The 27,103-nt window shown below is 38.8% G+C and overlaps 5 protein-coding genes across 7 annotated transcripts; 4 read left to right on the forward strand and 1 right to left on the reverse strand.

Annotated features, from left to right (window-relative positions):
• The first annotated feature begins 214 nt into the window (after positions 1-214).
• Positions 215-5,419, forward strand: ca4c (carbonic anhydrase IV c). The gene is made up of 8 exons (XM_026328067.2): positions 215-406; positions 2,191-2,238; positions 2,536-2,700; positions 3,003-3,148; positions 3,298-3,390; positions 3,487-3,553; positions 3,684-3,847; positions 4,265-5,419. The coding sequence occupies exons 1-8, from the start codon at positions 304-306 to the stop codon at positions 4,439-4,441; spliced, it is 963 nt and encodes a 320-aa protein (XP_026183852.1). The 5' UTR covers positions 215-303; the 3' UTR covers positions 4,442-5,419.
• Positions 5,420-5,489: 70 nt separating this feature from the next.
• Positions 5,490-10,250, reverse strand: asl (argininosuccinate lyase). Of its 2 annotated transcripts, XM_026328065.1 has the most exons (16): positions 10,096-10,250; positions 9,731-9,925; positions 8,999-9,082; positions 8,804-8,860; positions 8,589-8,686; positions 8,416-8,493; positions 8,224-8,301; positions 8,098-8,150; positions 7,786-7,848; positions 7,553-7,667; positions 7,313-7,397; positions 6,880-6,939; positions 6,695-6,778; positions 6,352-6,432; positions 6,032-6,138; positions 5,747-5,891 (listed from the first exon to the last, which is right to left on the reverse strand). In XM_026328065.1, the coding sequence occupies exons 1-16, from the start codon at positions 10,108-10,110 to the stop codon at positions 5,747-5,749; spliced, it is 1,398 nt and encodes a 465-aa protein (XP_026183850.1). In that variant the 5' UTR covers positions 10,111-10,250. The 2 variants fall into 2 exon arrangements, with proteins under 2 accessions (XP_026183851.1, XP_026183850.1); XM_026328066.2 differs by lacking the exons at positions 9,731-9,925; positions 10,096-10,250 and adding an exon at positions 9,164-9,701 and having other exon boundaries at positions 5,490-5,891.
• Positions 10,251-11,162: 912 nt separating this feature from the next.
• On the forward strand, positions 11,163-14,785 carry LOC113143331 (protein FAM111A-like). The gene is made up of 4 exons (XM_026328888.1): positions 11,163-11,245; positions 12,940-13,054; positions 13,281-13,343; positions 13,586-14,785. The coding sequence occupies exons 2-4, from the start codon at positions 13,001-13,003 to the stop codon at positions 14,660-14,662; spliced, it is 1,194 nt and encodes a 397-aa protein (XP_026184673.1). The 5' UTR covers positions 11,163-11,245; positions 12,940-13,000; the 3' UTR covers positions 14,663-14,785.
• A 4,590-nt stretch (positions 14,786-19,375) lies between these two features.
• LOC113143510 (protein FAM111A-like) lies at positions 19,376-23,312 on the forward strand. 2 transcript variants are annotated; one of them, XM_026329172.1, is made up of 4 exons: positions 19,376-19,574; positions 20,147-20,214; positions 20,439-20,501; positions 20,795-23,312. In XM_026329172.1, exons 2-4 carry the CDS (start codon positions 20,161-20,163, stop codon positions 22,661-22,663), a joined length of 1,986 nt encoding a protein of 661 aa, XP_026184957.1. In that variant the 5' UTR covers positions 19,376-19,574; positions 20,147-20,160; the 3' UTR covers positions 22,664-23,312. The 2 variants fall into 2 exon arrangements, with proteins under 2 accessions (XP_026184957.1, XP_026184958.1); XM_026329173.1 differs by lacking the exon at positions 19,376-19,574 and adding an exon at positions 19,589-19,729.
• Positions 23,313-24,192: 880 nt separating this feature from the next.
• Positions 24,193-26,326, forward strand: crcp (calcitonin gene-related peptide-receptor component protein). Its single transcript, XM_026328600.1, has 6 exons — positions 24,193-24,243; positions 24,551-24,587; positions 24,705-24,803; positions 24,923-25,017; positions 25,157-25,214; positions 25,758-26,326. The coding sequence occupies exons 1-6, from the start codon at positions 24,236-24,238 to the stop codon at positions 25,896-25,898; spliced, it is 438 nt and encodes a 145-aa protein (XP_026184385.1). The 5' UTR covers positions 24,193-24,235; the 3' UTR covers positions 25,899-26,326.
• Positions 26,327-27,103: the final 777 nt, after the last annotated feature.

The following is a 27,103-nucleotide window of genomic DNA, read 5'->3' on the forward strand; positions in this document are numbered from 1 at the left end:
TTTTATATGACTATGACTACACATTTAAAATTAGGTTTGAAGGAGCATTTATGGGATTGAGATTCAGTTTTTTGTCTGAAAGGACGACAAGGCTGTTTCCATATTAGTATAAAACAGGAAACTAAACATCTGATTTTGCCACCAGGTGTCTCTGTTTTCTATTTGGTATTTGGTCAGTCACTTTCTTAAACACCTACACACACAGACACACACACACACACACACACACAGCTTTTGCCACAGTGTCATGCCAGTTTCCCTCCCAGCTTCAAATCCTCCTCAGTCAGTATGTGAAGGCAGCTGATGTTTAGTCTGTCAGGATCTTGGTTGGTCTCTGTGCTGGTCCTGATCATGGATTTTTCTCTCTATCTTCTGACTCTGCTTTCTGTCCTCTCTCAGTCCACAGGTAGGACACACACATTACAGCACTGAGACAATTAAAATGCAAACAACAGCTATGCTTCACTTTTCCGGTCCTAGTTTATACCTGACACATGCATGTTTAGTTTTATAATTTGAAAATAATTATTATTTACATTGAAGTATTGTGTTGCACAGGTTGTAGCTAGAGATTATTAATAATGTTATTGCCCTTACTTCCGTCTTTGCTTTTTCTATATAAAATACTGACAATCTTTTTGTATTTGGGACATAAACGTTTTCAATACCAATTAACCTGCTGATTAATTACTGAAGAAATGTATTTATTGTTCTGTCAAAAAACTGATGTGCTGTCAGTGCCAGTGAAAACAATGTTATAAAGTCTTGTTTTGTTCAAGCGACAGTCCAAAACACAAAGACATTAAACCTGCTATAGTTTAAGGCAAAAACGAGCAGCAAATTGTCCCATGTGAAACAGTTCAATGTTTTGCTTTTGTACTTGAAATAACTGATTATCAAAATGTTTGCCAAGTTACTTTGTGTTGATCAACTAAGTTTTTTGACGAGCTGCTGCAGCTTTAGTTTCGAGCATGTTTGTTTAACCACTGTGGTTACAATTCAAACAGGATAACAGCGAGCTCACCTGGAAATACTAAAATATAGCCCTTACAGTAGCACAAGCAGCAAACGCCTGGTAGACTAATGGCAGACAGCAATATCTAACTAGAGCTCGACAGCAGCCATCATAAACCACTGAACATACCAGACCATGTGAGGCTGCGGCAGGAAAATGTGTTTCCTAATGCTTATTGCTAATATGAAAAATATGTAATTTCTTCTTTCTACAGCGATGCTTCTCAGGCAACAAATTCTGCTGTAATGCATTTTTGTGATGTTGGCTCACTAGAAAAGAGCAAGTATAAAGAAAGGAAGGGAATTAAAACAAAGTAAAGCTGATGGATTTACAGTGGATTGACTTAGGTTTTCCTTTTCCGTACTGCTCAGTTTGGCACAGGTGTATGAGCCAGGTGGAGTAAAGCCAACCTCCACCTGTGCATTGTTCTCAGTTGGTGAGAACTGTTGTCCCCGTTCATTGTGGGAAACAGTGGGGTTAATCTGTGCTCCTGTATCAGCTGAATGGCTCTCTATACACAACCATTCATTCCCACCGTGGAGTCACACACTGGAGTTCACATCAGCAACATGATACACAACCTCAGCACAAGACTAAATGACTTCATCAGCACCTGATGGATGGAAGCATTTCATTCCATGGTGCAGGGGCAGTCAAGGGGTTGGACAAATGTTTTCTGAGCCAGACATCCACTTTAAAGTGAATGCAATCAGTGCAATCACAATTAGTTCTATAACACAGACAATGGAAACATTAAAATCCGTCTTTTTCCCCTTATACATAACTCACCATGACAGGTTTAGATGTAATAATGTGATGAGTGGTGATTTCACCTGTAGGTCTTTTATTATGCAGAGGAATAAAACCTTTGACTGTTAGTGTTCGCACAAAACAACAGGAGCAAGCAAGCACTGTATGAGATGTGCCTGTGCATTGGAGAATTAATAATTATCTTGGATAATGTATTTGTGCTCTTTTTGACTTCTCAAAGTTCGGCTGCAGAGCACAGACACAGATCATGTAGTAGGAATGCTGACTCAGAAAAGACACTGAACTAATAGAGCATGAGTTTTAAAGCAATTAACACTTATTAACTGCAGAAATACAGCTGACACAAGAGAACAAGAATATTCTGTATGTTTGCATCTGAACCGTGTGCTCTACTTTGTCTCCAGCTCGGTGGTGCTACCAGAGCCAGTACTCCTGTGATGAAACCTGCAGAGGTAAGACCAGAAACACCAGCCAAAGTATTTGACTATATTTGATCGTCAGACCTTTGTGATAAAGGGGTGATGAAGGGAGGATGCTGGTAGTGATTAAGCAACAAAGGACTATCACCCAACTCCACAGTTTCCTTCACCTCCATCTACTGGGTTAGGGGTTGGGGTTGCTGCTGCTGCTGACACACAAGTAGACTAGGGTAGTTGTGATCACACTATGTGAAAGGTAACACTCTGAGACAGTATGGTCAGTGAAGCTGAAAATTTGATGATGTTGATGCTGCTGTTTGTGCTGTTTAGACCCCAGCCGTTGGGCAGCTGAGTTTCCCAGCTGTGGAGGATTACGCCAGTCACCAATTAACATTGTCACCAGCAAAGTGCACGTCAACAGCGCCCTGCCACCGTTTGACTTCATTGGTCACGCAGACACCATCAACATTACAGTGGAAAACAAAGGACAATCTGGTAATGAGGCCGCTTTGGTTTGTATAATACACAGCATGTTAAGAGAAATATTATTGTGTTAAGTCGAACCTGATTTTTTTTAATATTCTTGATTCAGTCCAGTAACTTTCCCAGAAGTAAAAGTTCCTGTTGCACATTGTAGTTTGCAAGTCATTTGTACAAAAACAGACAATAAAACGTGGTGAACTCGTCCTGTCCCCTGGGCTGGTCTCTCCTGATTACTGTCAGCCACCAAATACAAGTGAGCTGTGAGATTTAAAAAATATCACACACCTAAACTTTGACATCTGTCCCATCTGCAGCTCACTTTGCTCTGCCACAGTCAGTGCGACTGACCGGAGGAGCTCTGCCTGGACAATACAGAGCCCACCAGTTTCACTTCCACTGGGGAGGGAATGGGAGGCCAGGATCAGAGCACACCATCGACGGAGAGAGATTCCCCATGGAGGTACAGTTTAGTTTATTAGTGGAGTGTATTCAATGCATTACTTTTCATTTTCAATTAAAACTCATTTTGCAAAATATATTCACAACTACAGTGCACTACAGTGTAGAATGTACTCCTGGAAGCTATAATCCTGTCCTCTCACTATACAGATGCACATAGTCCACATTAAAGAGCCATACAGCTCCCTGGCAGAGGCAGAACATGACATGGCAGGTATAGCTCTGCTCGCCTTCCTGTTTGAGGTAATCCAATAAGTTGTTGTCAGTATCATAACTCCTAATATTTAAAGTTGGTGAAATGACCTGTGAGCGATTGTGTTGATGCTTTCTTCCTCACAGGAAACATCAGATGATCATCCCCATTTGAACACAGTGATATCTGCTTTAGGTCAAGTACAAAATAATGGTATGGGCTTGGTTATTATAGGTAAAAAAAAATAAACTTGAGGCCTGATAGTCTGAATGCAATACAATTTTCAGTCTATTGTGATTTTAATAAATTCTAACTTTACTGCTCCTCCCTTGTCTGTGTTTAGACAGCAGCACAGTGATCCCAAACTTCCGACTCAGTGACATTATCCCATCTGCAAAGGACCTCCACAGTTATTACCGCTATGTGGGCTCCATGACCACTCCAGGTTGTGAACAGGCAGTGGCCTGGACGGTTTTTCAAAGGACCCTGTCAATCAGCAGTCGACAGGTGAGTCTGCATTATTACTAATCATACTGCATGTGCCAACTTCTACATACATACTAATTCTAAGCAGGTTTTGATTATGGACAAATGGCTGCATAAAGAATAATCAAACCAGACAGTAGTCTACAATTATTAACCCTTTACATTACGTACCTGTCATACAACAACTATATTATAAAATGTTATATTCAAGTACAAAATAAAAATTTATGATTAGATTTGAAATTAAAAACATGAAGGGTTTCTTATGAATTTTAAAAGTTAGAAGTTCAACATTGGAAAAATGGAAAGTCAGTGGAAAACCTGATGGATCGGTGTTCTTGTTTTTTTTTTTTTTGACTAAAAGTTAAATCTGCTTTTCTCATTTTTGAATGTCTTGTTCTTTCTTCAGCACATTCATTTTTTTCCTCTCCACTCCAGTTGGACGCAATATTTCAGCAGTGTCGTTTTTGGACGGGACAGCCCATGACTGACATTTACAGACCCACACAGCCTCTGGATGGCAGAGTTGTGTACCGCTCCAGGGCAGACGCAGCTGTGAGGAGCACGATCCACGTGTGGTTTGGTGCTTTTTTAGTTATGCTGGGGACAAACTGACTGAACACATGAGAGCTCCTGATTTAAGTGCCACAAACACCAGTGTATATAAAGGCAACTCTTACCAGTGTGTTAGAGAAACAAACGGCTAATTATGGTTATTCATCAAACAGAAGGACTGCTGCATTATTAAAAAATCATTGTGTATGAGAGGTGAAAGTAGTATTTCTGACAAGAGCTGGCTGTAGGGACAGTACCAGTTCGGTCAACACTGAAATATCTCGACAAATGGTTTGACAAGATTTGATTCAGACATTCGAGCCCCCTTCAGGACAACTTGTCCTAATTTTGATGATCTCTTTAATTTGACTATAACATCAATAGGTTTTGGGTAGAAGTTTGCATGCTAACATCGTGGTAAACACTGAAGCTGCTAAACACAAAGATGTTTGTCAGCTCTTTAAATGATCGAAGAGTTGTATATGCTGCAACAAAGCAGGAACTTTTACCTCAGCAGTTTTACACTTAAATTAAGGCTCACTATTTTCTTTGGGTTTATTCAAATCTGCTTTAGAATAAGATGGAGGTGTGATAAGTAAAAATGTAAAATCAGGAGTTTATGATATATTTTTTTCTTTTAGTAAAATACATGCTAAGAGTCTTTCCTTACAGGGTACCTGCTATTCTCCATTACTTGTCATGGGTTGATCCCTGTTGTTCCAATGACTGTGTGTAGATTAGATGATGCAGCGTTTTCTACTGTACATGTGTTTGTTTGAAATGAGATTTAAATGTACATAAAAATTAGTGATATGTGATTCTGCTGTATTCCTGCTCATGAAAACTAGGGAAAATGTGCTGCATGATTTACTATTAAAAATGGATAAATCGGTGAAAGTATTACAGAAAGGATTACAAATGAACATTTTCTAGAGAAATAAATTTGCCTTTCCTAGCTTCTTCTTGTGCTGCTGTACAATGTGTGGGGCCAATCAGCAGATGGGTTTTATTGTACTATATAAATAAACTTGCCTTGCCTTAAACCACTTCTGTCTGTTTCGACACAGGAAAATATCAAATAAAGCCGTGGTGGATAAAGCTGTAAAAACACAGTTTAAGTAACATTTATTTTATTGTTGTCACCTGTTTTAAACCAGTCAGGTCTTTTGTATGATTAACTTAAACAGCCCTGTGTAACACATCACCCAGTTAGCATTTGACATGTAAGTAACAATAAGAGGAGAATGTTTGAAAGGCCAGCAGGGTTTTCAAATCACAAATATGACATTTTGACCTGAGTTTGATATTTCAGTGTAACTTAATCTTTGGCAGTAAACCTGATTCAAAATTTGAAGCTGAAAATGGTCACTGGGCCTGTTTCTTAAGCCAGTTCCTCAGATGTTCCACTTGTGCAGTGACACTACTCTTGGCTGTCCCTCCAGGAGCGCTATACTGCTCCACACTGCTCCTGTAGTTCCACACTGAGGAGACATCACTTCCAAACAGAGGGCTACAACAATAGAACAGGTACAAATCAAGTTGGAAGAGAAAACACTAAAAGAAGAACTACTACTGATGTTGTTTCATGAAACAGAAGTTACAGTTAAGGCGTTTTAGACTAATGTGTGTGTGACAAAGTGTGGCGGTCACCTAATAGCGCTCAGGTCTTCCACGGTGAGTTGATTCAGGGTGATATTTTTTGATTCAGCTGTAAAAACAGCTTTACCAGAGATACCATGGGCCTCTCTGAATGGCACCTGTGCCACAGAACAAAACAAGGTTGTACACAAGCACATCAAACCTTAAAAATATTTTCATGACTACCAAGATTATAATTATGCAACACACCACAGGACCATGCTCTCTTTATATTTCTGAAGCGATTTTTTTGTTGCAGATTCTTCACATTTTTTAATAGAATCTACATTTAACACTTACATATTATCATCTCTACATTACGAACTACTCACCCCCTTCCTCACAAGATAATAAGCCAGATCAGTAGCCAACATGTCAGGACTGAGGGCTGCTTCCATCACACTCTGGTTTATCTGAAAGCAAACCAAATCTATAACGTGTTGAACAGAATGTTGTCAGCTTTTCATAAAGTGCAGTTCAAAAATGCACTGGCTTAAAAAGCACATCATCACAGTGTAAATACACCAGTGTTAACATATTTCATATATTCTTATACAAGGTGACAGAAACAAAATTTTTATAGTTTGAAATTCATTCTGCAGCTAAATTACATCCATGACACAATGTACTGTATATATATATATATTTTTTTTGCCAGTGACTTCAATATCAGACCTTGAGAGTTGACATGACTCCAGATGTCACCTGCAGCACAGCATGGACTGTATCATAGCAGTCAAACATGGCCTCCTTGTCCTCCTAAAGAAGAGTGACACACAGCAGGACAAAAAAATAAGAAGAAATATCCAAAAACTGGTTCCCCAGGAAGTGAAAGTGGACAAGAAAACAGACTTGACTACCTGCAAGTCTTTGTTGTAGGAGCTGGGCAGGCCCTTCAGTGTCATCATGAACCCTGCACACTAAAATACAGAAACGTGGGTGTGATGAGGGAACTGCAACAGTAAAGAGTGTCAAAGCACAGACAGGGTGAGTGTGCCGGTCTGCTTCTGGAAGGTAAAACAGGTCAGCCATAATGATCTGGCTGGTAAAACCTGGGCCACAGCATGTAGGTTTGCTTTGTGACAGCACATAGCAGTGACAGCAAGTGAAGGACCCCCCAACCTCTAATACTTAAAAATGAGCAGAAGAAGTCAGTAAGAGAGTTTATGGGAAATGTGGGTTTTGTTTTTTTTTAACATTATACTGTATTAAAGAGCCTGAGACAGCATGCTGACTGCCAAAGACGTCCCTTCATTGACTGAACGCGAGTGTATTTTTAGTCGGGGGTCTTACTCTGCCAAAGACACGACCTGCTTTACTCCTGATCAGCTCCAGGCTGTCTGCATTCTTCTTCTGGGGCATGAGACTGCTGCCTGTGCTACACACAACACGTGAGGGAGGAGCAGGAGCAATTGGAGGTAAACATGTGCCTCAACAGCAAAATATAATCCTGGGTTTAATGGAAGTACAACAGTAGTTCTAGTATCAATGAGAGTAAACACTCATGCAGCCACAAAATAATGACAAATTGACCTGTAGGCATCAGAGAGTGTGATGAAAGAGAACTCTTTTGTGCTGTACAGCATCAAGTCCTCAGCCATCTTGCTGAGATGAGTCAAACACAACGAAGCCCAGAACAAGAACTCCACTACAGAAACATTGAAAGAAAGAATTAAACACGGCAAACAAAGAAAGAACAAACAGTTTTAATGTAGCCTACTTTCATTGTTTGTATTCCTTTTGCATGCGAGAGCTGTTTGACATACCAACAAAGTCTCTTTGGCCCGTGGCGTCCATGCTGTTCAGGCTGATGGCATCAAAGCCTAACTCTACAGATTCAGGTCAGAAGTGCAGTCATTTTTAGACTTCCATAAGGTCAAGGAGTACAACAACTTCAGGTGTTAATTTAGCAGTGAACATTGTTTTCACATTTTTATCTGAAAATATCAGTTATATTCTCTAAAAAAATAGAGATTTCATAAACAAAGACATATGAAATATAACTACAACAAATAAGCTCTTAAACGCCACAGACCCGACGATAACAGTGTGGTTGTTTTTCAGCTGAGTGATCTGACCTTTCTGCAGTAGCTCCCTGTCGATGTCAAACGGCGTTCCAGCAATGGCACCACTGAAAACGAGAATCATTCTTACTCAGTGATCATCTATAAATGAAAATCAGTGAGTGTGTGTTCACAGCCTACCTGCCAAGAGGTAAAACATTAACTCTTCTCTTGATTTCCTGAAGGCAGTCCACGTCTCTGCTCAGAGCTACAGCATGACTGAGGTTCAAACACAGTGTGGAGAAAGAGAGAGATGAGACTGGCGTAAACAACACGTCGTCTAATATAAACGGTTGGAGTCGTGCACTGTAGGTTTGCTGTTGGAAGAATAACCTTAGAATCCAGTGGCTCCATCTTATTGGCTGAGCTCTCTGCATGTGGGTGTAACCAGGAAACAAGACGTCGATTTCTCTGAGGTTCAGAAAAAGTTAATAGAAGACACTTCAGGGCAATTTTAGGAGAGCTGAAAGTAGGCGTGTCTGTGTGGTTCAGTGTGTCTATATTACGCTGCTGCTCGCTCCACCATAGTAGATATCAGCTGGAGGGCATTTTCTGTGACGGTTGAAATAGCATCTCGCATCCACAGCCTCATGTCAGTCACCACCTGGTTAATCAAACACAGACACGTCTCGTGATATTTCATCATCTAATCGTCACTATTATGGAGTACACAGCCTGAAACTCCACATAATAATACACTTTTAATGAGTTAAAAACAAACCTGGTCATTTCTGCTCCTGCCAGTGTGCAGCTTCCCTGCAGCTTCACCAATCAGCTCCTGAAAATTAACAATAAGACAACTATATAACCAAGATGTCAAACAGTATGTCTAATCCAAACACTTAAAGACTACAAACACAAAAACATCTAGGAATTTCCGATCAGAGTAATGTAGAACAGACAAGCTGCACCTCACCTTTAACCTGCGCTCATTGGCAGTATGAATGTCTTCATCTCCGGGTTGGATCACAAAAATACCTTTGGACCACTCTTCAGAAAGCTGCATGGGAAAATAAATGCAAGAAGTATTGTATCATTTCACATGCTGTAAATCAGACGTCCAATAAATATGATTTAATACCTTCAGGAAAGTTATATTGCAAAATGTTGCTTTTAGTTGTGTCTTCTGTGAGGCACAAGTCATTTGTGTTGGACCTCGACATTAGTGCTTTCATTAAGGGTTCAATAGCCAGTTTGATTAGGTTGGTACTGACACAGAAAAACACCAGGGCAGAGAGAGTACCCTAAAGAACTGACCTGACTGTGCATGTGAGCCAGTGAATAGATTACTGAAGTGGTTTGGCACCTGATATCTGTCACATGTCCAGAGAAATCCTGCACAGCTGCACATTTTCAGCTGTCAGCTATTAACGGACACAAGGGCTGCCCAACCCTGCACCCCGAGGGCCACTGCGTGGCTGTTTTTCAAATATCCCTGCCCCACCCACTGTTCATTACCTGGATCAGGTTTGTTCTGCAAATCAGAAGCTGGAAGATACCTCTCAGATGAGACCAAATGAATTGGTGTCTCCCAGCTTGTGACAGACCTATCCAGGCAATCAGCTGTGGCTAAAACTGTGGGTAAACAGTGACACTGTGGTGCGTGGACGTGTGGGATGTGCAGCTCTGTGTGTGAAACAGAGTTAACCTGGTCCATCCCCTGTAAAATCCGGGTCATCTCATCCGTAGTGACCAGCTTCGCCTTCTCCAGAGCTCTCACATAGGCCTTGCTCCCACGGATGTCAGCATCCCACATCCTCTGGTCAAAGGCGATGGATGCGTTGAACTTCTCCATGACCGGGTCCGTGTCTCCCACGAAGCGACCTCCCCAAAGTTTACCCCCCTGAGGAGACAGGGGGCAGAAAAGTGTGCACCGCACAGCATTAGCTTTACACAGCACTCAACACAGCAACACTACCTTACAGAGCTGATAGTTAACTTTTAGAGAGAGGTTTCTGTGTAACAGCTGGTTTTGTTGGGACCAAACAAGCACCGTTCAAACGTTAACCTCACCTCTGTGCTGCTCATATTTATCGACGATAGGAGCCTGTGTGGTGAAGACTTTAAGAGGACGCTCCGTTAAATGCCAAGAGTCAGATTAATTCACCGCAGATCCAGCCCCTGCTGCCACAAGTGGCTAAAAGCGGCGTTGTCACTTTAAAAATACGTCACCGAAGACGTTCGAGGCGCATTACGTAAGACGTATGTAAAACAGTCGGTGCAGGTGTTGTGACCAAAAGCGACTGACTGTAAGAAAGTAATCGCTACGGTGGCCCCCATGGACAAAACATGTAAAAATCAAAGCAACTTAAAAAGACGCAGAAGTAAAAAAAGTACACGGGGAGTGAGCTCGATTTGGACAGGTAGATATAAAACAGGGGTGGGTAACACATGTTCCTCAGGGTCACTACTCAGCCCCCAGTCCATCCTCATTAAAAACAGTATCTACCAGATTCTGGTTAAGTTAACGAAAGTCACGGGTAGTTGTGCAAGCATTTCACTGCATATCATACTGTGTATGACTGTGTATGTGACAAAAAAAAATTTGAATTTGAATTTGAATTTGAAGGAACACACCTAATTACACACCTTATTAAGGGCAAACTACCAGACTTCTGCACAGATCTGGGCCCATATTCACAAAGCTTCTTAGAAACCTCTCAGAGAGCTCCCATCTCAGCCTGAAGGGTCTTACAATTTCATTACTTGTAGCAACTTTTAGGATTAGAAAGCTTTGTGAATACGGGCCCTGGTGACCATCTTTCTGTATGATTTAGGGCATATATACAGCAGAATCTTATAGATGGAGAGAACAAGCTGTAAGATATGAAACAATCTGGTTTTAAATATAGATATTTAATTTATGTCAACTTAATTCCACTAATACCAGATTTACTACAAATTGTTATTTGGGAAACAGCTATAAAACTAACAGCTTCTTGAATGGAGTTTGGTGACTGCAAAGCAAACAATGACGTGTGTGCTGGAGTGATGAGACCAATAACTTATGCAAGCGTCATTCAGGAAAACCGGTAGAACATCTTTGGTGTAAACCACCCGCCATTCTTTTGCCGCCATTTGGTAGCATAAGGACGACACTGGCTCTCTGTGCCTACATTACATCAAAAAGACGGTTTTTATAATAATTTCAACTAAATTTCTGGTGAGTAAACATTGAACATTTATTATCATACTAAATAGCCTATTTGTGATTTATCAAAAACAACTAATTAATTCGGTTTGTTGCCCAGAGGCAAACTTGTATAAGTAACTTGTGAAGCCACTTTATAGCGCAGCCAACATGGCTTTAAGTTGTTGAATATCTGTTAGTCATTTTCCACATTTAAATACATACATGCGAGGGCCCGTATTCACAAAGCTTTCTAATCCTAAAAGTTACTCAAGTGATGAAATTGTAAGAACTTTCTTAGAATAATTACGTTTTTTAGAATTTCCCCTAAAAATTTAGGACAAAATCTTAGTAAAGATAAAAATGATTCATGAAACATCTTGGCTCTAAAAACAGCTCCTAAGGTAAAAGTTAAGAGTAGAGAGGAGGACTTTTTAGAGGCTTGTGAGTTTCTTTAGCAGATGACAAAATGGCTGAAAGAAGAAATATTCTCCAAACACTGAACGATCGTGAGTTAATTAAACGCTACAGATTGGATCGCGATTTGAGATCGAACTTATTAGAGATGCGCGCACATCTCCCACCCAACGTTGTAACGCCATAACGCCAGAAATTAATGTAATTACAGCACTAAGGTGTTTGGCAACTGGAAAAATGCAACAGTGCAGTAGTGATGACTTGTGTCTGTCACAACCTTCCACCAGCAGAGCGATCACACAAACTATTTAAACGCTTTCACAGCCTCATGTAGTGACGCAGGTTTCCCTTGGCCACATGCCATCCAAAAGTGCAACTTGAACAGGCTGTCCTGCAATCATGTCAAGGTGAGACATTTTGCTCCCATCAATCTCAAATAACATTTATTACAAGTAATAAAACCAGTGTGGTAAATAAATGTAAGCACTTAAATATAGTAACTACTCCGTGGAAATTGGAAGACACATTTTCAACATTTGGCTGTTTTAATTAACTTTAAGATATTTAGCTATAACTCATTAGCTACTTTGCATAAAGTAGCCTGTATTCATGATTTCACTCTCCGTTCTAGTATAATGTATTCTATTTTCACAAAGAGGCATTTTAAGACCTTTACAGATAGTTTTTGATCAACCAATCACAGTCCTTGAAATGCTGCATCATCCCTAGCAACGGGGTGAAACACACCTCCTCATTAAGGTAAAGGTTTTTGTACTTTCTTTACTCAGAGCTGCTCTGACAAGTTTCCTAAATCACTTTTAGTCTATGACTCCCAGCTAAGACTTTTAGGCTGAGATAGGAGCTCTCTGAGAGGATTCTAAGATGCTTTGTGAATATGGGCCCTGATGTATTTGATCTGAATCATGAGTGCTTTTAATTTGGAAATGTTACTGATTGCCTGGACATTGGATTTACTAGGCCAAATAATGTTAACGCTAGATATGTGAGGACAACATGCTAATTTTACACTGTACACACACAGTTTGCTGTTATAATCTAATGAAAATTGTAAGATTATGTATTAATATATGTTTGACTGTAATTTATTTTTTCTCTGTATTCATTTCTAAAGAAGGGTCTTTGCTTACATTTCAGGCACATAAGCCTGTTGTATGAATTGTATAAGAGGAGTGTGGCCCCCCTTATGTTTGTGTGTGTGAGTGTGTCACATTAAATGACATATGGGTGTGAATACACTAAATAACCAAATCAGTTAGAAATGAGTACTATAATTTTGCTTTTTCCTTTAGGTGAACTTCTACTGCACCTCTTCACTGTTCTTCAAATTCACCTGGAAACATCCCATTAAGAATGGCACCACCACTTCAGACCAATAATAAGGGATCAGTGGATAATATTGTGAAGGTGCCAGTTTTTTCCTCTGTAATGAATTGTGTACTGTGTCAAGTTATTACAGGCTGATTTAACAAATAAATCTCAACCACTGTTTTGATTTGTGAAATTCCTGATTTATATGGGCTTGCTATTTTTTTTCTAACACTATCTAAAGTTGAGAAAATAAATGCAAAAAAACTACTAACTTCCAAATTGAAGCATTGCTGTTAATAACATTGTTGTCTCTTTTCTCAAGAAAAACACAGACCACCAGGATGGAGAGACCAGTCAGCCTCCTAATTTACAGCCTGATGCAAAGGTTTTATCAGACTTTATACTATATCTGTATTGGTAATTAAAAACTATAGATAAAATATAGGCTTGCTTTTCTTTCTTATTGCATTTGACTTACAACTGTTTGTACTTAGTTTCTTTTACTTTTAGAGAACACAAAAACTTATTTCATCATGTTTTAAGACATTTGAGTGTGGTATCGTGTTAAAAGGAATATAATTTGTTTTACTGTAATTGAATTAAATGACAATTGCTTTTTATTCATAGAAAAATGAAGAGCTACAGTCATTCCCTTACTTTGCATCACGCTGGATTGTCAAGATTAAAGGACGTGTGAGAGACCTGGGTAACCAACAATTATCCATCGCTGCACCCTTTTGCCCTGATTTAAACATAAATTTATTGTCTAAATCTAATGTATTTAGAACTATGCGAAATCTCTCGAGTTCACAAATTAAGAATTCAAAAGTGTTTCCAAGTCTGTATGTCCTTAAATTGTTTTGTAACCATGAAGACATTGTTATCCCCAAGTATGGGAAGAATGTTTTGTCTTGCATGGAAGTGAAACAAACAAAGAGACTGATGGAGCTTAGCAGTTCTGTTTGTCAGGTGAGATTTAATGGTGTCCCAGTGGGAAGTGGATTTCTCCTGGTTGACAAGTTTGTCCTTACAAATGCCCATGTAGTTAATGATTTCTATAATGAGACCACAAAGCAGCTTGATGGGAGGGTCACTGTCCATTTCTCCTATGAAGATCTACAGCTGGTAGGGGAAGAAGTAGAAGTGGAAGAGGTTGTTGGCTTTGAACTTGGCCAAGATGCATCAGGGCACCAGTATGACTGGGTGTTGTTAAAGCTCAGTGCTGATAAGAAGTTACCTGATGGTCTGTTACCAGAGGTTGGATTCTGTCCACAGGGTGGTGCAGTTTGCATTATTGGGCATCCTGATGGTGGTGTGAAAAAAATAGATCCATGTCTGATTGTTCCATCTCATGACCGCAACAATGTTGTGGAGAGGCATTACTATGAGAATCAAAGGCATGTTCAGTTAATTACTGAGCTCTTCTTTGAAAGAGTGTCAGAAACTGTCAAATGTCACACACAGGATTTAACTTACGAGTCCTGTTTTTATTTTGGCTCATCTGGCTCACCGGTTTTTGACAAACACTGCAAAGTTGTTGCAATGCATTCAGGGGGATATATTTACACCAGTCTAACAGGTACAAAACACAGTGTCATAGAGTATGGCCATCCTTTGTCCAATATTATTGAACACATTCTTGTTCAGATGGTGGAAAGAGGAAGGGTTGACGTGTTGAAGGCATTGCCCTTATTCACACCATGACATCATGATGACCAATTTAAAGAAACTGAGAGCAGAAATATCCCAGCAATTAGAAATGCTCTCAACAGTTCAGTTGTTAAAAATGACCAGAGTTTGAAGATGTTCTTTGATTTGCTCTTTCAGAAAGAGGAATTTGTCCCAATGGACATTGACACATAAATTACAATTTAAACTGTTTGCTTCGAGATTATTGTAATATTTGCAAATAAATCAAATTAAATGAATTACTGGTTCAGAACTTGTGTTTTTCCAATGTCACTTTAAAATATATTGTTTTAGAGGGTTACATGACAACTGTATTTCAGTGTTTCCACAGCAATTTCACAATCATGATTAATATAAATTATTGTTTCATGTTTGGATCTTGGTTGCATGTTTTTATTTACGTTTTTGGGAGTGGGTTAAATACTTTGTTTTTAAAATAGCAAAGATTCCTTCTTTGATTGACTGATTACTGATACCCAGGGACGACTCAGATTAGATTTTCATCTAAGGGGGCTCAGCCCCCAATGAGGGTTTAATAGTCAAACGTTTATTTAATTTATTTAGATTTTTTGACTAACAGGTTAGGTTGGTAAGCTTATTGCAGCATTCCACTGTAGGCCTATTGCATAGATGTGTATAACATTTGAGTACTGAACAAGCCAAATATGAATCTTCCTGATCTCACACACACCTGCTCACTGTATAAACACAAAAAAATTGTTTGCATTTCTTATACAAACCTCTTTCTATGCTCAAGTTCAAACAGAAACATGTAATCAGAAAACATCTAACTTTAAACTTACATTGACTTTTCATATTATCAATATAAACAACACAGTTATGAGGCTGGAAAGTGGAATGTGGGTGCTGTGATTCACTTTCAAAAGTTAAAAAAATAAAAATAAAAAAAATTTCTAAATCAAAGTGACATAAAAAAAACCTTACTCTAATAAATGTATTTCATGATCTGTGACATTATTTAATACAATACAGTATTTAACAGAAAAAAACAAAATGCTTCTATCTCCAGTCACTCTGATACGTAGTTAAGAATGAGTGCATTGAATGCTGTCACTCTTTAATCAGACTGTGCTTAAAGCTGTATGGTAGTTAACATGTTTTATATTGAAAGTTAAGTTTTCGATTACTCCCCCATGACATTTTGTAAATTATATTTATGACAAAGAACCTCACAGATACGGATATAACAATCTATCGAAAAACACACACCTTGTCTTGTCCTCACATCCTCACTCCTTCAAGAACGCACTGAAAGACAGGGAGGAACTGGAGTCTGATGAGCTAAAAAGCCTCCAACATCTACTGCTTCAAATAAATCATCTCCCGCCCCCACCTGGCTAATGTCGCCCTAAAAATGGCGGAGCGACGCCCATGCTGATACTGCTTTGAAAATGTTATGTGGGAACTGGATGTTGCATGATTATACTGGTTCTCAATGTTGTGTTGTTTCACATTTATCGAAAAAGTATTCTTTCTTGTTTAGATCTTGGTTGCATGTTTTTATTTCATTTTTTTCAGGGTGTGTAGCGTACTGCTTCCTCTCTCACACAGCAAAAATGAATGAATTCTAAAGGTACAATTCTGGGTTCTAATATCATTCTGAGTGTAACTTTGACACTGATTTTTTGCACTTTATGCAATTTACTTTGAGTTATTCTTAAAAGATGCCAGTCAAACAAGTCATCACTACTGTCAAAAGATGCCCAAAAGCTCTTAGATCTGCATGTATAACTACTGTCTGACAGTAGTTCATTGTTCAAGCAGCAAAGAGTAGCACTATAACTGGACATAACAGCAAGTTGTTTCAATGTCATCTTTTTTTAATGCTTAAATTATGAATCAAATGTCTGCAAACATTTTACTATTAATGAAAACATTAAATGCCAGGGTGGGTGAAGTTTTTAATCAGTGTGAGTTAGTTCTGGCCTATTAGTGTTCACCTTAATGCGTCCTCTGCCTGCACTTCAACTACTCAGTCTCTTTACGAATGAAAAATGAAATGAAAGAAAGAATGAATGAAAGTGACGGCCAAGCATGGTGACCCATACTTGGAATTTGTCCTCTGCATTTAACCCACCCAAGTGTGCACACACAGCAGTGAACACACACACACACCATGAACACACACCCAGAGAGGTGGGCGGCCAGTGTTGCGGCGCCCGGGGATCACTTGGGGGTCCAGTGCCTTGCTCAAGGGTCTCACCTCAGTCGTGGTATTGAAGGTGGACAGGGTGCTGGCTATTCACTCTGTGCCACCGACAATTCCTGCCAGACCTAAGACTCGAACCTGCAATTTTACAAGTCCGCCTCCCTATCCAAACACTATGTAAACACATAGCCATATCACAGCAGGGGTGTATTTCCTTGCATGCCTATGTAGGTCCATGGTTGTGTGGGATAACTTACAGCACTGATCATTAACTTTTACAGAGAGGTTTCTGTGTAAATGTTGGTTTTGTTGGGATCAAAACGGCACTGTTCAAACGTTAACCTCACCTCTGTGCTGCTGATATTTATTGACGACAGGAGCCTGTGTGGTGAAGACTTTTCCTTATGAAATTGATCCTTAGTCCTCAGAAGGCATTCCAGTCCGAACAGAGCTGGGATGGGCTCCAGCAGATCCCAATGTCCCTAAATATGAATAAGCAGGTATATATGGATGGATGGATGGATGGATGGATTGCAGAGCCTGCCTGCAGGACCTATAGCAGAGGATACACCAGTGCATCCTTTATCAATGCTTCACATTAAGGATCAGATGAAAGCACTTCTGTCTCCTAAAACATTTTCCCCATCTTCTCCATCCTTGCATGTGAGGGAAATATCAATGCAATTAGTGGAATTGGGGAATACTCCACATTTCTCTACATGGAGAAAAACTACAGCATTTCATCCATTTACATGCAGCTTTGTCAGTACCAACTCCACAGGCTTTACCAGTGACAAAGTTTGATAAAGTGTCTTCTGTGCTGCAGAGAGATTCATCATGTAGACTCCTGATTGCCCTCATGTGGAGCAGCAGCTCTGAAGCATTACTGTTAAAAATGAAATCAAATATTCTACTTTAATGTATCTGCTCAACCTCTCATTTTTCACAGGTCTCAAACTTATTTCAATGACAAATTACATTTATTTAAACAAATATCTTGACAATTTGTTTCTCTGATACTGTAAGATGCTCTGCACCTCTAGACTAGAATCAGGATTGTTGTGACTGCAGGAGGCTGTTCAAACACCATCACTGATGCAGCAGATTTTAGAACCTTTAGATGGACTTCAATTTTAACTGTTTAGAGAAGATCAACCTAATTAGACTTACATCTAATAGTTAGATTAAAGCCTTGGTTCACCTTCACATTCATCCTTTTGCCCAGACATATTTTATATTTTATTCTGTGGCATTAAAATGTGTGAACTCCAAACCTGCCGGAGCCCTGTTAGTTTTCCCCAATTGAACTGCACCTCTCTAGCGCCACAGAAAACAGCCCCACAGGTAACTCAATCTTAGTTTTCAGTTCACACAGAAATGATCCAGTGGCAGATATTGTACAACATCTACATAAAGGTGACAACTGCTGGTCCAAATGTTATTTAACAAGCTATGTTTGTAAGTTTTTTGTTTTTTTTTTAAAGTCTACACGCGAGAGATATGTGCTTGTTTAGAGATCTTACTGTTAACAGTAACAATTTACATGTTTTATTATCAAGAACTAGACAATTACAAAATTATACACCAATATCAAGTTATACAACAATGAACATGGTTAACATGAATCACTAAATGAATTGGAAAACAATTAAAAAAAAAAATAGTAATCCTGTTTTATCAACACAACACCCATTAACCTTAAACATGTGACATTCAGCCCACAATAATGTTTCAAATAGTTAACACTAATACATCAACATGGTATGAACCTGTACGTTCACCAGTTCAGTCATTGCTGATATCATTACTAGATGGAAAATTAAAAACACCTAAGGCTTCCTGCCTCCGACAAAAAAGAAACCCAGTCCTGGCTGGTACCGTGCTGAACAACCAGCAATTACGTATGGAAACAACCCGATGTATCCCCACGTCAGTGACATAACGCTTTACAGGGGTGGGATAAATTCCCCTGCTGGGAGGCCTCTCCCGGACATGTTATATGGACATGAAACAGGATGTTTGACCTCACCAGGCTTCAGCTTTCCCTTTGGGAGTGAAACTTGGCAGAGATGATTCAGAGACTTAAAGTACATGGACTGAATAATCAACCTATCAAACAGCTTTAGAACCAGTTCCTTACAGCCATTTATAACCCACAACAAAAGATAATGAGCAAGTCATTATCAAAGTCTGAGTGAACCTGAAGATTCAGCTCAAGTTTCTATAAAAGAAAAGTTACAGACAATATTAACCCAATCTTAGGGTTACTTCTTCGATCTGTTTCTGCCTCCGCACCTGTTCGGTCACCTGTTGGCACCACAGCGATTTGTTTGGTGGAGAAAATCCGCGGTTGTTTACCTGCTTCAGCGGATTGGTTGCTTCTGCGGCGGAATCCTGCGCAGGTGTCGCTCAGGATTTAAAATGCTGGTTGTAAGCCACGCCCATTTGTCAGGGCTCCTGGTTGATGATTGGTTCACATGATTGCGGTTCTGCGCATGCGCGCGGTTGGTTTAGACCCTTTAAGTGAGCGGATTAAGTTTTCTTCTTTTCCAAATGACTCAGCGACTTTACCTGAGACTCGCAAGAGGTACAGCCACTGCCAGAGGGCAGCAGTGCGTCTGAGTTACATCTAGTCTGCCGCAAATTAAAGGAAAAGAAGAAGACGACGCAGAACATTCTAGAAAACGACGTATTTTGAATTGAAGGCGGGAAGTCAGACGAAGAGCTGTCGTGTAAGCAGGGATCATTTTGTTTTTGGTAAGACGGTCAAGATGAAATCCCAGTTTTTTTTAATCATATCGTCGAAGTAATTTTTTAATCTTTGCGTTTTTTAAATGTCTCAGGGTTTAATTACATGGGGCCAGATGGTTGAGGATAAAAAGTAAATGTTAAATGTCAAGGCTCGTGAGGAGGTAACTAACTGGCTAAGATTAGTTACCTGATTATTGATTAGCGTTATTGTTGACAGATTAGGTTGGAATCGGGTTAACGATCGTAAAACAGGACTGGTTCGGTTCACTTTAGGTGGAAACGCATATTAACGAGAGAATTATCTTTCTTTAAACGCTACTTCCTGTTGGATATTAGATTTACTAAGCTAAATAATATTAACATATATGCGAGAATATACAAACTGTACAATCTCACATTTTGATTTTTGTTTATTACAACCTAAGAAATTGATAAGATTATATATAATTACATGAGGATGAGCTCTTACATTTGAGTTAGGTCCTATTATTCTATCCTATTATAATCCTATTATTTTGCTTTTTCCTTTATGTGATGTTCTACTGCACCTCTTCACTGTTCTTCAAATTCACCTGGAGACATCCCACTAAGAATGGCACAACCACTGCAGACCGGAAATAATGGATCAGTGGACAATATTGTCAAGGTGCCAGTTTTCTCCTCTGTAGTGAAATGTGCGTTGTGTCGAGTTATTACAGGCTGATTTAAACAGGCAAATAAATCTCAACTACTGTGTTTTGATTTGTGAAATTCCTGATTTGGCTTGCTATTTTTTAACAGTGTATCTTATGTTGAGAAAAATGCAAAAAAACCTAATAACTTCCCAACTTAAGCACTGCTGTTAATAACGTTGTTGTCTCTTTTCTCAAGAAAAACACAGACCACCAGGATGGGGAGACCAGTCAGCCTCCTAATTTGCAGCCTGATGCAAAGGTTTGCATAATCTTTACATCTGTATTTGGTATTTGAAAATAACTATAGATGAAATACAGAGCCTTACTTTTCTTGTTGCATTTATGTTACAACTTTTTGCACTTAGTTTCCTTTGTTTTAGGAGAATGATAAAAAAAAAACAATTTAGTATGTATAAGTATATGTTCTTGTTTTACCTCAAACATATTTTTCAGATCATATGTCAAGATTTAAGTGTGTTATTGCATTGACAGAATATAATTTGTTTACTGTAAATGAATTAAAAGTAATTCAAATGGATTTTCTTTCCATAGGAAAAAAAGGAGCTCCATTCAACCCATTCTTTTGAGTGGTGCTGGAGTAGCAAGAGTCCTGCATCTATTACCTGCAACAAAGCACAAACTGTTGAGGACCTGCTGAAAGGAAGTTCTGAGTTTAGAAGAATCGCAGAAAAAAACAAGACCAAAGAGCTTGTTATTGTAAGGGATGGAAAAGCCATCAGTTCACACTTTCCATGCAGTTTAATCAAAAATGAGCGTCTCATTCTCAAGTATATTAAAGCTGCAAATAAGCCAAAGCAACCATGCAGTGGCTCTGTTCATCCCTGCAGAAAGAGGCCAGCTGGTGAGCTTGTGATGTTTCATGTACTGACAACAGGAGGTAAAGATGTAGTGAAAATCATGAGAAATCCAGCACTAAGGGCAACAGTACAGGAGATTACTATTTATGCATACCAAGGGGAAAAAGTAAAGCAAGCTCTAAAACGAGATGCTCGTTTTCTGAAAACGATTTTCAATAAGAACTGTGCACTCTCTCACACAAGCACCGAAGTAAACACAGAAATGTCCAATCTCGTTGATGATCTTGATGGTAAAACTTACAAGATCATCCTGCTCAATAGGTCTAATCCAACAGAAAGTCAGTCTAGCAGTCTGGATGATAATTACATAATACAAAGTGAATCTCAGAGATCTGAGTCTGATGAAAACCAAGATCCTTCACAGCAGTCTGCCACAATTGAGGCATTGAATGACAACACATCAGAAAAGAAACCAAAGCTTAATCAAAGCATATTCCGTGAAATACCTGATTCAAAACAGATGCGCATTCACTTATCTTCAGAGTTTAAGCATTTGATGAAAGGAATGAAATCTGAGGTTCCTAAGTTTTCTCGTAATCAGAATCTCCTCCATGTGGAGTATGGGAAGAGTGCTGAGACATGCAGGAAAGTGAAAACAATGAAGAGACTGATGGAGCTTAGCAGTTCTGTTTGTCAGGTGAGATTTTATGGTGACCCAGTGGGAAGTGGATTTCTCCTGGTTGACAAGTTTGTCCTCACAAATGCCCATGTAGTTAAAAAATTCTATAATGAGACCACAAAGCAGCTTGATGGGAGGGTCACTGCCCATTTTTTCTATGAAGATCTACAGCTGGTAGGGGGAGAAGTAGAAGTGGAAGAGGTTGTTGGCTTTGAATATGGTCCAGATGCATCAGGGCACCAGTATGACTGGGTGTTGTTAAAGCTCAGTGCGGATAAGAAGTTGCCTGATGGTCTGTTACCAGAGACTGGATTCTGTCCACAGGGTGGTGCAGTTTGCATTATTGGGCATCCTGATGGTGGTGTGAAAAAAATAGATCCATGTCTGATTGTTCCATCTCATGACCGCAACAACGTTGTGGAGAGGCATTACTATGAGAATCAAGGGCACGTTCAGTTAATTACTGAGCTCTTCTTTGAGAGAGTGTCAGAATCTGTCAAACGTCACACACAGGATTTAACTTACGAGTCCTGTTTTTATTTTGGTTCATCTGGCTCTCCTGTTTTTGACAAGCACTGCAAAGTTGTTGCAATGCATTCAGGGGGATATAGCTACCCCGGTCTAACAGGTACAAAACACAGTGTCATAGAGTATGGCCATCCTTTGTCCCGTATTATTGAACACATTCTTGTTCAGATGGTGGAAAGAGGAAGGGCTGACGTGTTGAAGGCATACATTGATTGCCCTTATCCACACCATGACATCATGATGACCAATTTAAAGAAACTGGTTGAGAGCAGAAATATCACAGCATTTAGAAATGCTCTCAACAGTTCAGTTGTTAAAAATGACCAGAGTTTGAAGATGTTCTTTGATTTCTTCTCTCAGAAAGAGGAATTTGTCCCAATGGACATTGACACATAAATTACAATTCTAGTTACTGATAAATATACAGCAGTTCAGCAAAAAGTAAAATCTGCAATGTCTCTTTTCATATATTGATGTACTTTTGTTAAACACAAGAATACAGGGATCTGCTGTGAGATCTGTCCAAACCCGGTGTGCAAATTCCCTTAAGAAGTAAAAATTTCTTTTTGAATCAAGGGAACTGTACTTTTTCTTTTTTAGCCTCATGTTTATGACCAAATCTATTTTTAATAGTCTGTTTTTTATTAGCTGGTAAAGTACTGTACATATCCTTTAATAAAGTATTTAAGGGTTCTTTAGTGATCTTGTCTAATCACTATTAAAACCTGTACTCTCAGCTGATGTTAGCTTATCACAGGTATGTTGGAAATATGTCAACAGATAAGAAATTCAGGGATTTTAGAAACTCTCACATAGTTTGCCCACCAGACGGCACTGCCTGTAAAGTGTCTGGTTGAGTACATGCTAACCACAGTTTATTTTATTCTCAATAATGTTTAAAGATTTCTTCTTTCATTGATTGATTGCTGATAACATTTTGAAAACCTTCTCTGGAAAGTGGATGTTGCATGATTATACTGGTTCTCAATGTTGTAAAGTGTTTCACATTTATCATGGTTGGTGTTCAATAAAGTATTAAAGTATTCTTGATTGTATTTTTTAAGGTGGGTTGAGCTCTGTTTGTGCTCTCAATTAGCAAAAATGTATGAATTAGAGTTCAGAGGTAAAATTAGAGTCTTAGACCTGTTTATAAAGATTCAAATGAGCTTTTTTCCCCCTCTTGAAATCAGAATAGTCACAAAAGTCTGACATGTCAATAGTCTGACAGTAGTTCATTGGTCAAGTATTGTTAAATCACACCAAAGAGTAGCACTATAGCTGGACATAACATTTTCATTTTATATAACCTGCACAATAATTGTACTGTAGACACACAATATCAATACGTGGCCTGGAGATCCTTTCTAGTTACCTCTTGTTATGAATGCGTCATCCTGCACCATGCCACTTTCTGTGTTGTCAGTATTGTGAATCCAGACGTAGGGCAAGTTGTTTTAATGTAATCTTTTTTAATGCTTAAATTACGAGTCAACAAAATGCAAACATTTTACTATTAATGATAAAAAGTAAAATGCCAGGATGAGTGAAGTTTTTAATTAGTGTGAGTTATGTCTGGACTGTTGGTGTTCACGTTAATGCACTTCAACAACTCAGTCTCTTCGCCGTAGGCAAACCTTTATTTTATTAAAGAATATTTTTGTTCGCGTAAATTAAATCAAAATAAGACGATTTTTATATTGTTTTTTTAAAGTAAAAATTAGGAAATAAAGCCGTTTTTTCGTTATAATTTCGTTGTAATTTTCCGATTTTAAAACTAATATGGACTCAACGTTAGGCACAGCAAGATCATATAAAATAATTCCAATGATACAGGTTTTTATACTTTTTATATGAAATGAGAAATTGATGGCACTGAAGTCAGTTTGATGCCGGAGGAATGTTTTATATGGTCTACATTTTCAGCACGGACACTTTAGGAGAACGGACCAACGTCGAGGGCTTGATGAAATGGAAGTGTAAGAATTTTTTATTTTAAAATTAAGACTAGTTTATCGTAACTTTATTACGATGTGTTGTTTATTTCAACTGTAGACCAATGTAGTTGTTTAACCTTGTTGAAGAAACCGTTGGTTTTATAAACAGTGTCACGATCGAAGAGCTAAAGGGCTAAACAATTTATTAATTAGAAATATTAGATATTGAGCTGTGAATGCGATGTTACAAAGTGAGTCAACTGAATTTTAAAATTAATTTGTTACATGTTTAGTTTTTAAAAGATCAAAGATGGATTTCTGTGATTCAACATTTATTTTTTCCTTTCAGGAAAAATGCTAACGTTGCAATGCTTAGTAACTATGAGGTACGGTTATGTGTTCTGTCTCGCTATTTCACATATGTTTTTGCATTTTTCAGTCTAGACACAAAACTAATTTAGCGTTAGTGTCACATGAGATTTGTTTTTCTGCGTGTTTCTCAGGTGTTCAAACTCCTGACAGACCTAAAGGAGCAAAGGAAGGACAGCGGGAAGAACAAGCACAGTATAGGGCAGCAGAACCTCAACACCATCATGTATGAGGTTGGCACACATCCTCTCCCTCATTTCACTGGCGTTTCCCTGCTCTGTGTGCTTTTTTTAAATCCGATTTTGCAGCTTTTCATAAGAGTGCCCACAGTTTCTTCTGCATTTCCATACAGACACTGAAGTACCTGTCCAAGACGCCCTGCAGCAGACAGAGCCCAGAGACTGTCAAAGAGTTCCTCACAACCATGATGCCTCACAAACTCACAAAGTCAGTAAGAGCTGAAAAATTCATAGATTTCATGTCTTCATTTGGGATTTACAAGAACCATGCAGTGTTTTTAGGTAGACACATATATCACATATGTGTTCTGCACACTGCTGATGTTTTTCCCCCTTAATGTCATCAGGGCAGAGAAACTGCAGCTATTGAACCACCGGCCACAGACAGCAGTGGAGATTCAACTAGTGAGTGTTTTATTAAACTGTTTTTTTTTTTTTAACAATTATTACATATTCACTGTTTAATTAGTTAATTAGTAAGGGGGGACAAAACTGCCTGGGACTGTTTGCCGGTTTGAACTGTTTTGCCTGGGACTGTTTGCCTGAGGATTTTTGTCTGTCTGTGTTTTTTTGTCTTTTGACACTTAACTACTTTTTTTTTTTTTTTTCAATTCTGGTCTCTCTCTCAACCTGTCTCTTCAACCTGTTTTGGGATGGCGGGAGGTCGTGTGAATGCTAGGAGAAGCTCTGAGCATCATACTTTACATTTGACCTTTTTTTCTTACTGTCAACAAAATCCATGAAATGTTTAAATCAAACAATGAATAGATCCTATTACCAAACACTGCCCGTGTGGTCAGAGCATCAAGAACATTCTTTGGCCACACTTGTGGACTTAGTGACACACTGTTTTCACACTGTTAATAATATGGTATGAAAAATATTAATTACAGCCCCTTTTATACACTTGTGTTGTTAATATTACCTTGGTTTTGTATTTGTGCTCAGATGGTAGAAGAGAGTGAAGAGCGGCTATCAGAGGAGCAGATTGAGGAGCTGATACAGACAGTCGCAGACGTCCTTCCTGGTGACCCGGAGCAGGAAAATGCAGCTCCAGCAGAGATGAGTGAAGCTGGTGAGCAGTCGTGACACAGCAACAGGCCAGAGGTGATCACAGGTGGTAAACTGCCGTGAAGGCTAAAAGAACTGAACTGGTTGATTTTACCATCACCATTTTGCATCTCTGCTTGAAATGAACATGGTAACAAGATAATGCACAATGGCTGCATGAGATGAATCATTTCATGACTGCATGAAAATTAGCAGGATGTATTTTTATTTGTTTTGCATCTGACCCAAGTAATTTGTGTAACACATAAGTTAATATTTATGAAGACCCAGCATGCTATTGATCTAGTGTATTTTTGGTTCTTAATTTAAAGTTTATTACCAGTTTCAACCATGGTGCAAAGAAATAAAGTTGTTTTTCTAGTGTATGTTTTCCAAAGCTGTAATATGTCTGTCTTGCAATTAAACTTGCATTGGCCAGGCGGTATTATTAAAGTACTATGTAATGACATAGTAGACAGTAAAGACTAAGAAGTGACCATCGTGTGTTTTTCATGTCTAACTTTGTATGCTAATCTTTTGTGAAGACGCAGAGGAAGGATGCGCTGGTTAGACCCACGAATTCATTCTGCTTTCGGTTTCCTGTGTATGACATTAGTTTCGTGCTCTTACTTCATATCTTAACAAAACAAGATACAGTGGTAAGGTGACGCTGATTTTGTACCAGCACATTTACAGCAGGAGGCCCATGTGAAATGCAGCTGACAGTGGAGCTTACATCTCTGAAATCCCATAAACAGATCCACAATCTTCCAGTCTGAAATTTACAGATTTTAAACTTGAGTACTAAAAATCATTTGCCAGGCTGCAAAACCAGATCTTTACAAGTGCATAAAACCATGTACTTGTGCACAATGATGCTGAATTACGCACATTGATTTAATGTGGCCTCAGTAGCTGTGGTAAATGATTTGGTACTGTATATTACATCATATTATATTAGAGATAGTGGCTGCCAATTACATCTTTAGCAGTTATTCAGATGTACACTGAAAAATGATGAGCTAAATACTAATAGTAAATGCCCATTTGCACACAGGATAATTAAACGTAGCCCCGCTTTTCCAGGGAAAACTGTGCCCAGGGGAAACTAATCCATGAACTTCAGGGATCCTGAAAGTCTATGGTTTATTCATGTCAAAATCTAGTTTTAAGAGCCTAATTGTTTTCAACATATACTTGAAGTACTAAAAGTACTAATCATGCTTTGGTGTTCCTTATTATAC

Source organism: Mastacembelus armatus, chromosome 14 (genome assembly GCF_900324485.2).
Source record: "Mastacembelus armatus chromosome 14, fMasArm1.2, whole genome shotgun sequence".
NCBI classification, from domain to species: Eukaryota; Metazoa; Chordata; class Actinopteri; order Synbranchiformes; family Mastacembelidae; genus Mastacembelus; species Mastacembelus armatus.

What these genes read in the sequence shown, in the direction of transcription:
- ca4c (XM_026328067.2), top strand. Translation starts at nt 304, where the DNA reads ATGTTTAGTCTGTCAGGATCTTGGTTGGTCTCTGTGCTGGTCCTGATC. An exon ending in TGTCCTCTCTCAGTCCACAG is followed by an intron (nt 407 to 2,190) that starts GTAGGACACACA and finishes CTTTGTCTCCAG; the next exon opens with CTCGGTGGTGCTACCAGAGC. An exon ending in GGAAAACAAAGGACAATCTG is followed by an intron (nt 2,701 to 3,002) that starts GTAATGAGGCCG and finishes TCCCATCTGCAG; the next exon opens with CTCACTTTGCTCTGCCACAG.
- asl (XM_026328065.1), bottom strand. An exon ending in TGGAGCCACTGGATTCTAAG is followed by an intron (nt 8,302 to 8,415) that starts GTTATTCTTCCA and finishes TTTGAACCTCAG; the next exon opens with TCATGCTGTAGCTCTGAGCA. An exon ending in ACACTCTCTGATGCCTACAG is followed by an intron (nt 7,398 to 7,552) that starts GTCAATTTGTCA and finishes TGTTGTGTGTAG; the next exon opens with CACAGGCAGCAGTCTCATGC.
- LOC113143331 (XM_026328888.1), top strand. Translation starts at nt 13,001, where the DNA reads ATGGCACCACCACTTCAGACCAATAATAAGGGATCAGTGGATAATATT. An exon ending in CAGTGGATAATATTGTGAAG is followed by an intron (nt 13,055 to 13,280) that starts GTGCCAGTTTTT and finishes TCTTTTCTCAAG; the next exon opens with AAAAACACAGACCACCAGGA. An exon ending in ATTTACAGCCTGATGCAAAG is followed by an intron (nt 13,344 to 13,585) that starts GTTTTATCAGAC and finishes TTTTATTCATAG; the next exon opens with AAAAATGAAGAGCTACAGTC.
- LOC113143510 (XM_026329172.1), top strand. Translation starts at nt 20,161, where the DNA reads ATGGCACAACCACTGCAGACCGGAAATAATGGATCAGTGGACAATATT. An exon ending in CAGTGGACAATATTGTCAAG is followed by an intron (nt 20,215 to 20,438) that starts GTGCCAGTTTTC and finishes TCTTTTCTCAAG; the next exon opens with AAAAACACAGACCACCAGGA. An exon ending in ATTTGCAGCCTGATGCAAAG is followed by an intron (nt 20,502 to 20,794) that starts GTTTGCATAATC and finishes TTCTTTCCATAG; the next exon opens with GAAAAAAAGGAGCTCCATTC.
- crcp (XM_026328600.1), top strand. An exon ending in CAATGCTTAGTAACTATGAG is followed by an intron (nt 24,588 to 24,704) that starts GTACGGTTATGT and finishes CGTGTTTCTCAG; the next exon opens with GTGTTCAAACTCCTGACAGA. An exon ending in ATGCCTCACAAACTCACAAA is followed by an intron (nt 25,018 to 25,156) that starts GTCAGTAAGAGC and finishes TAATGTCATCAG; the next exon opens with GGCAGAGAAACTGCAGCTAT.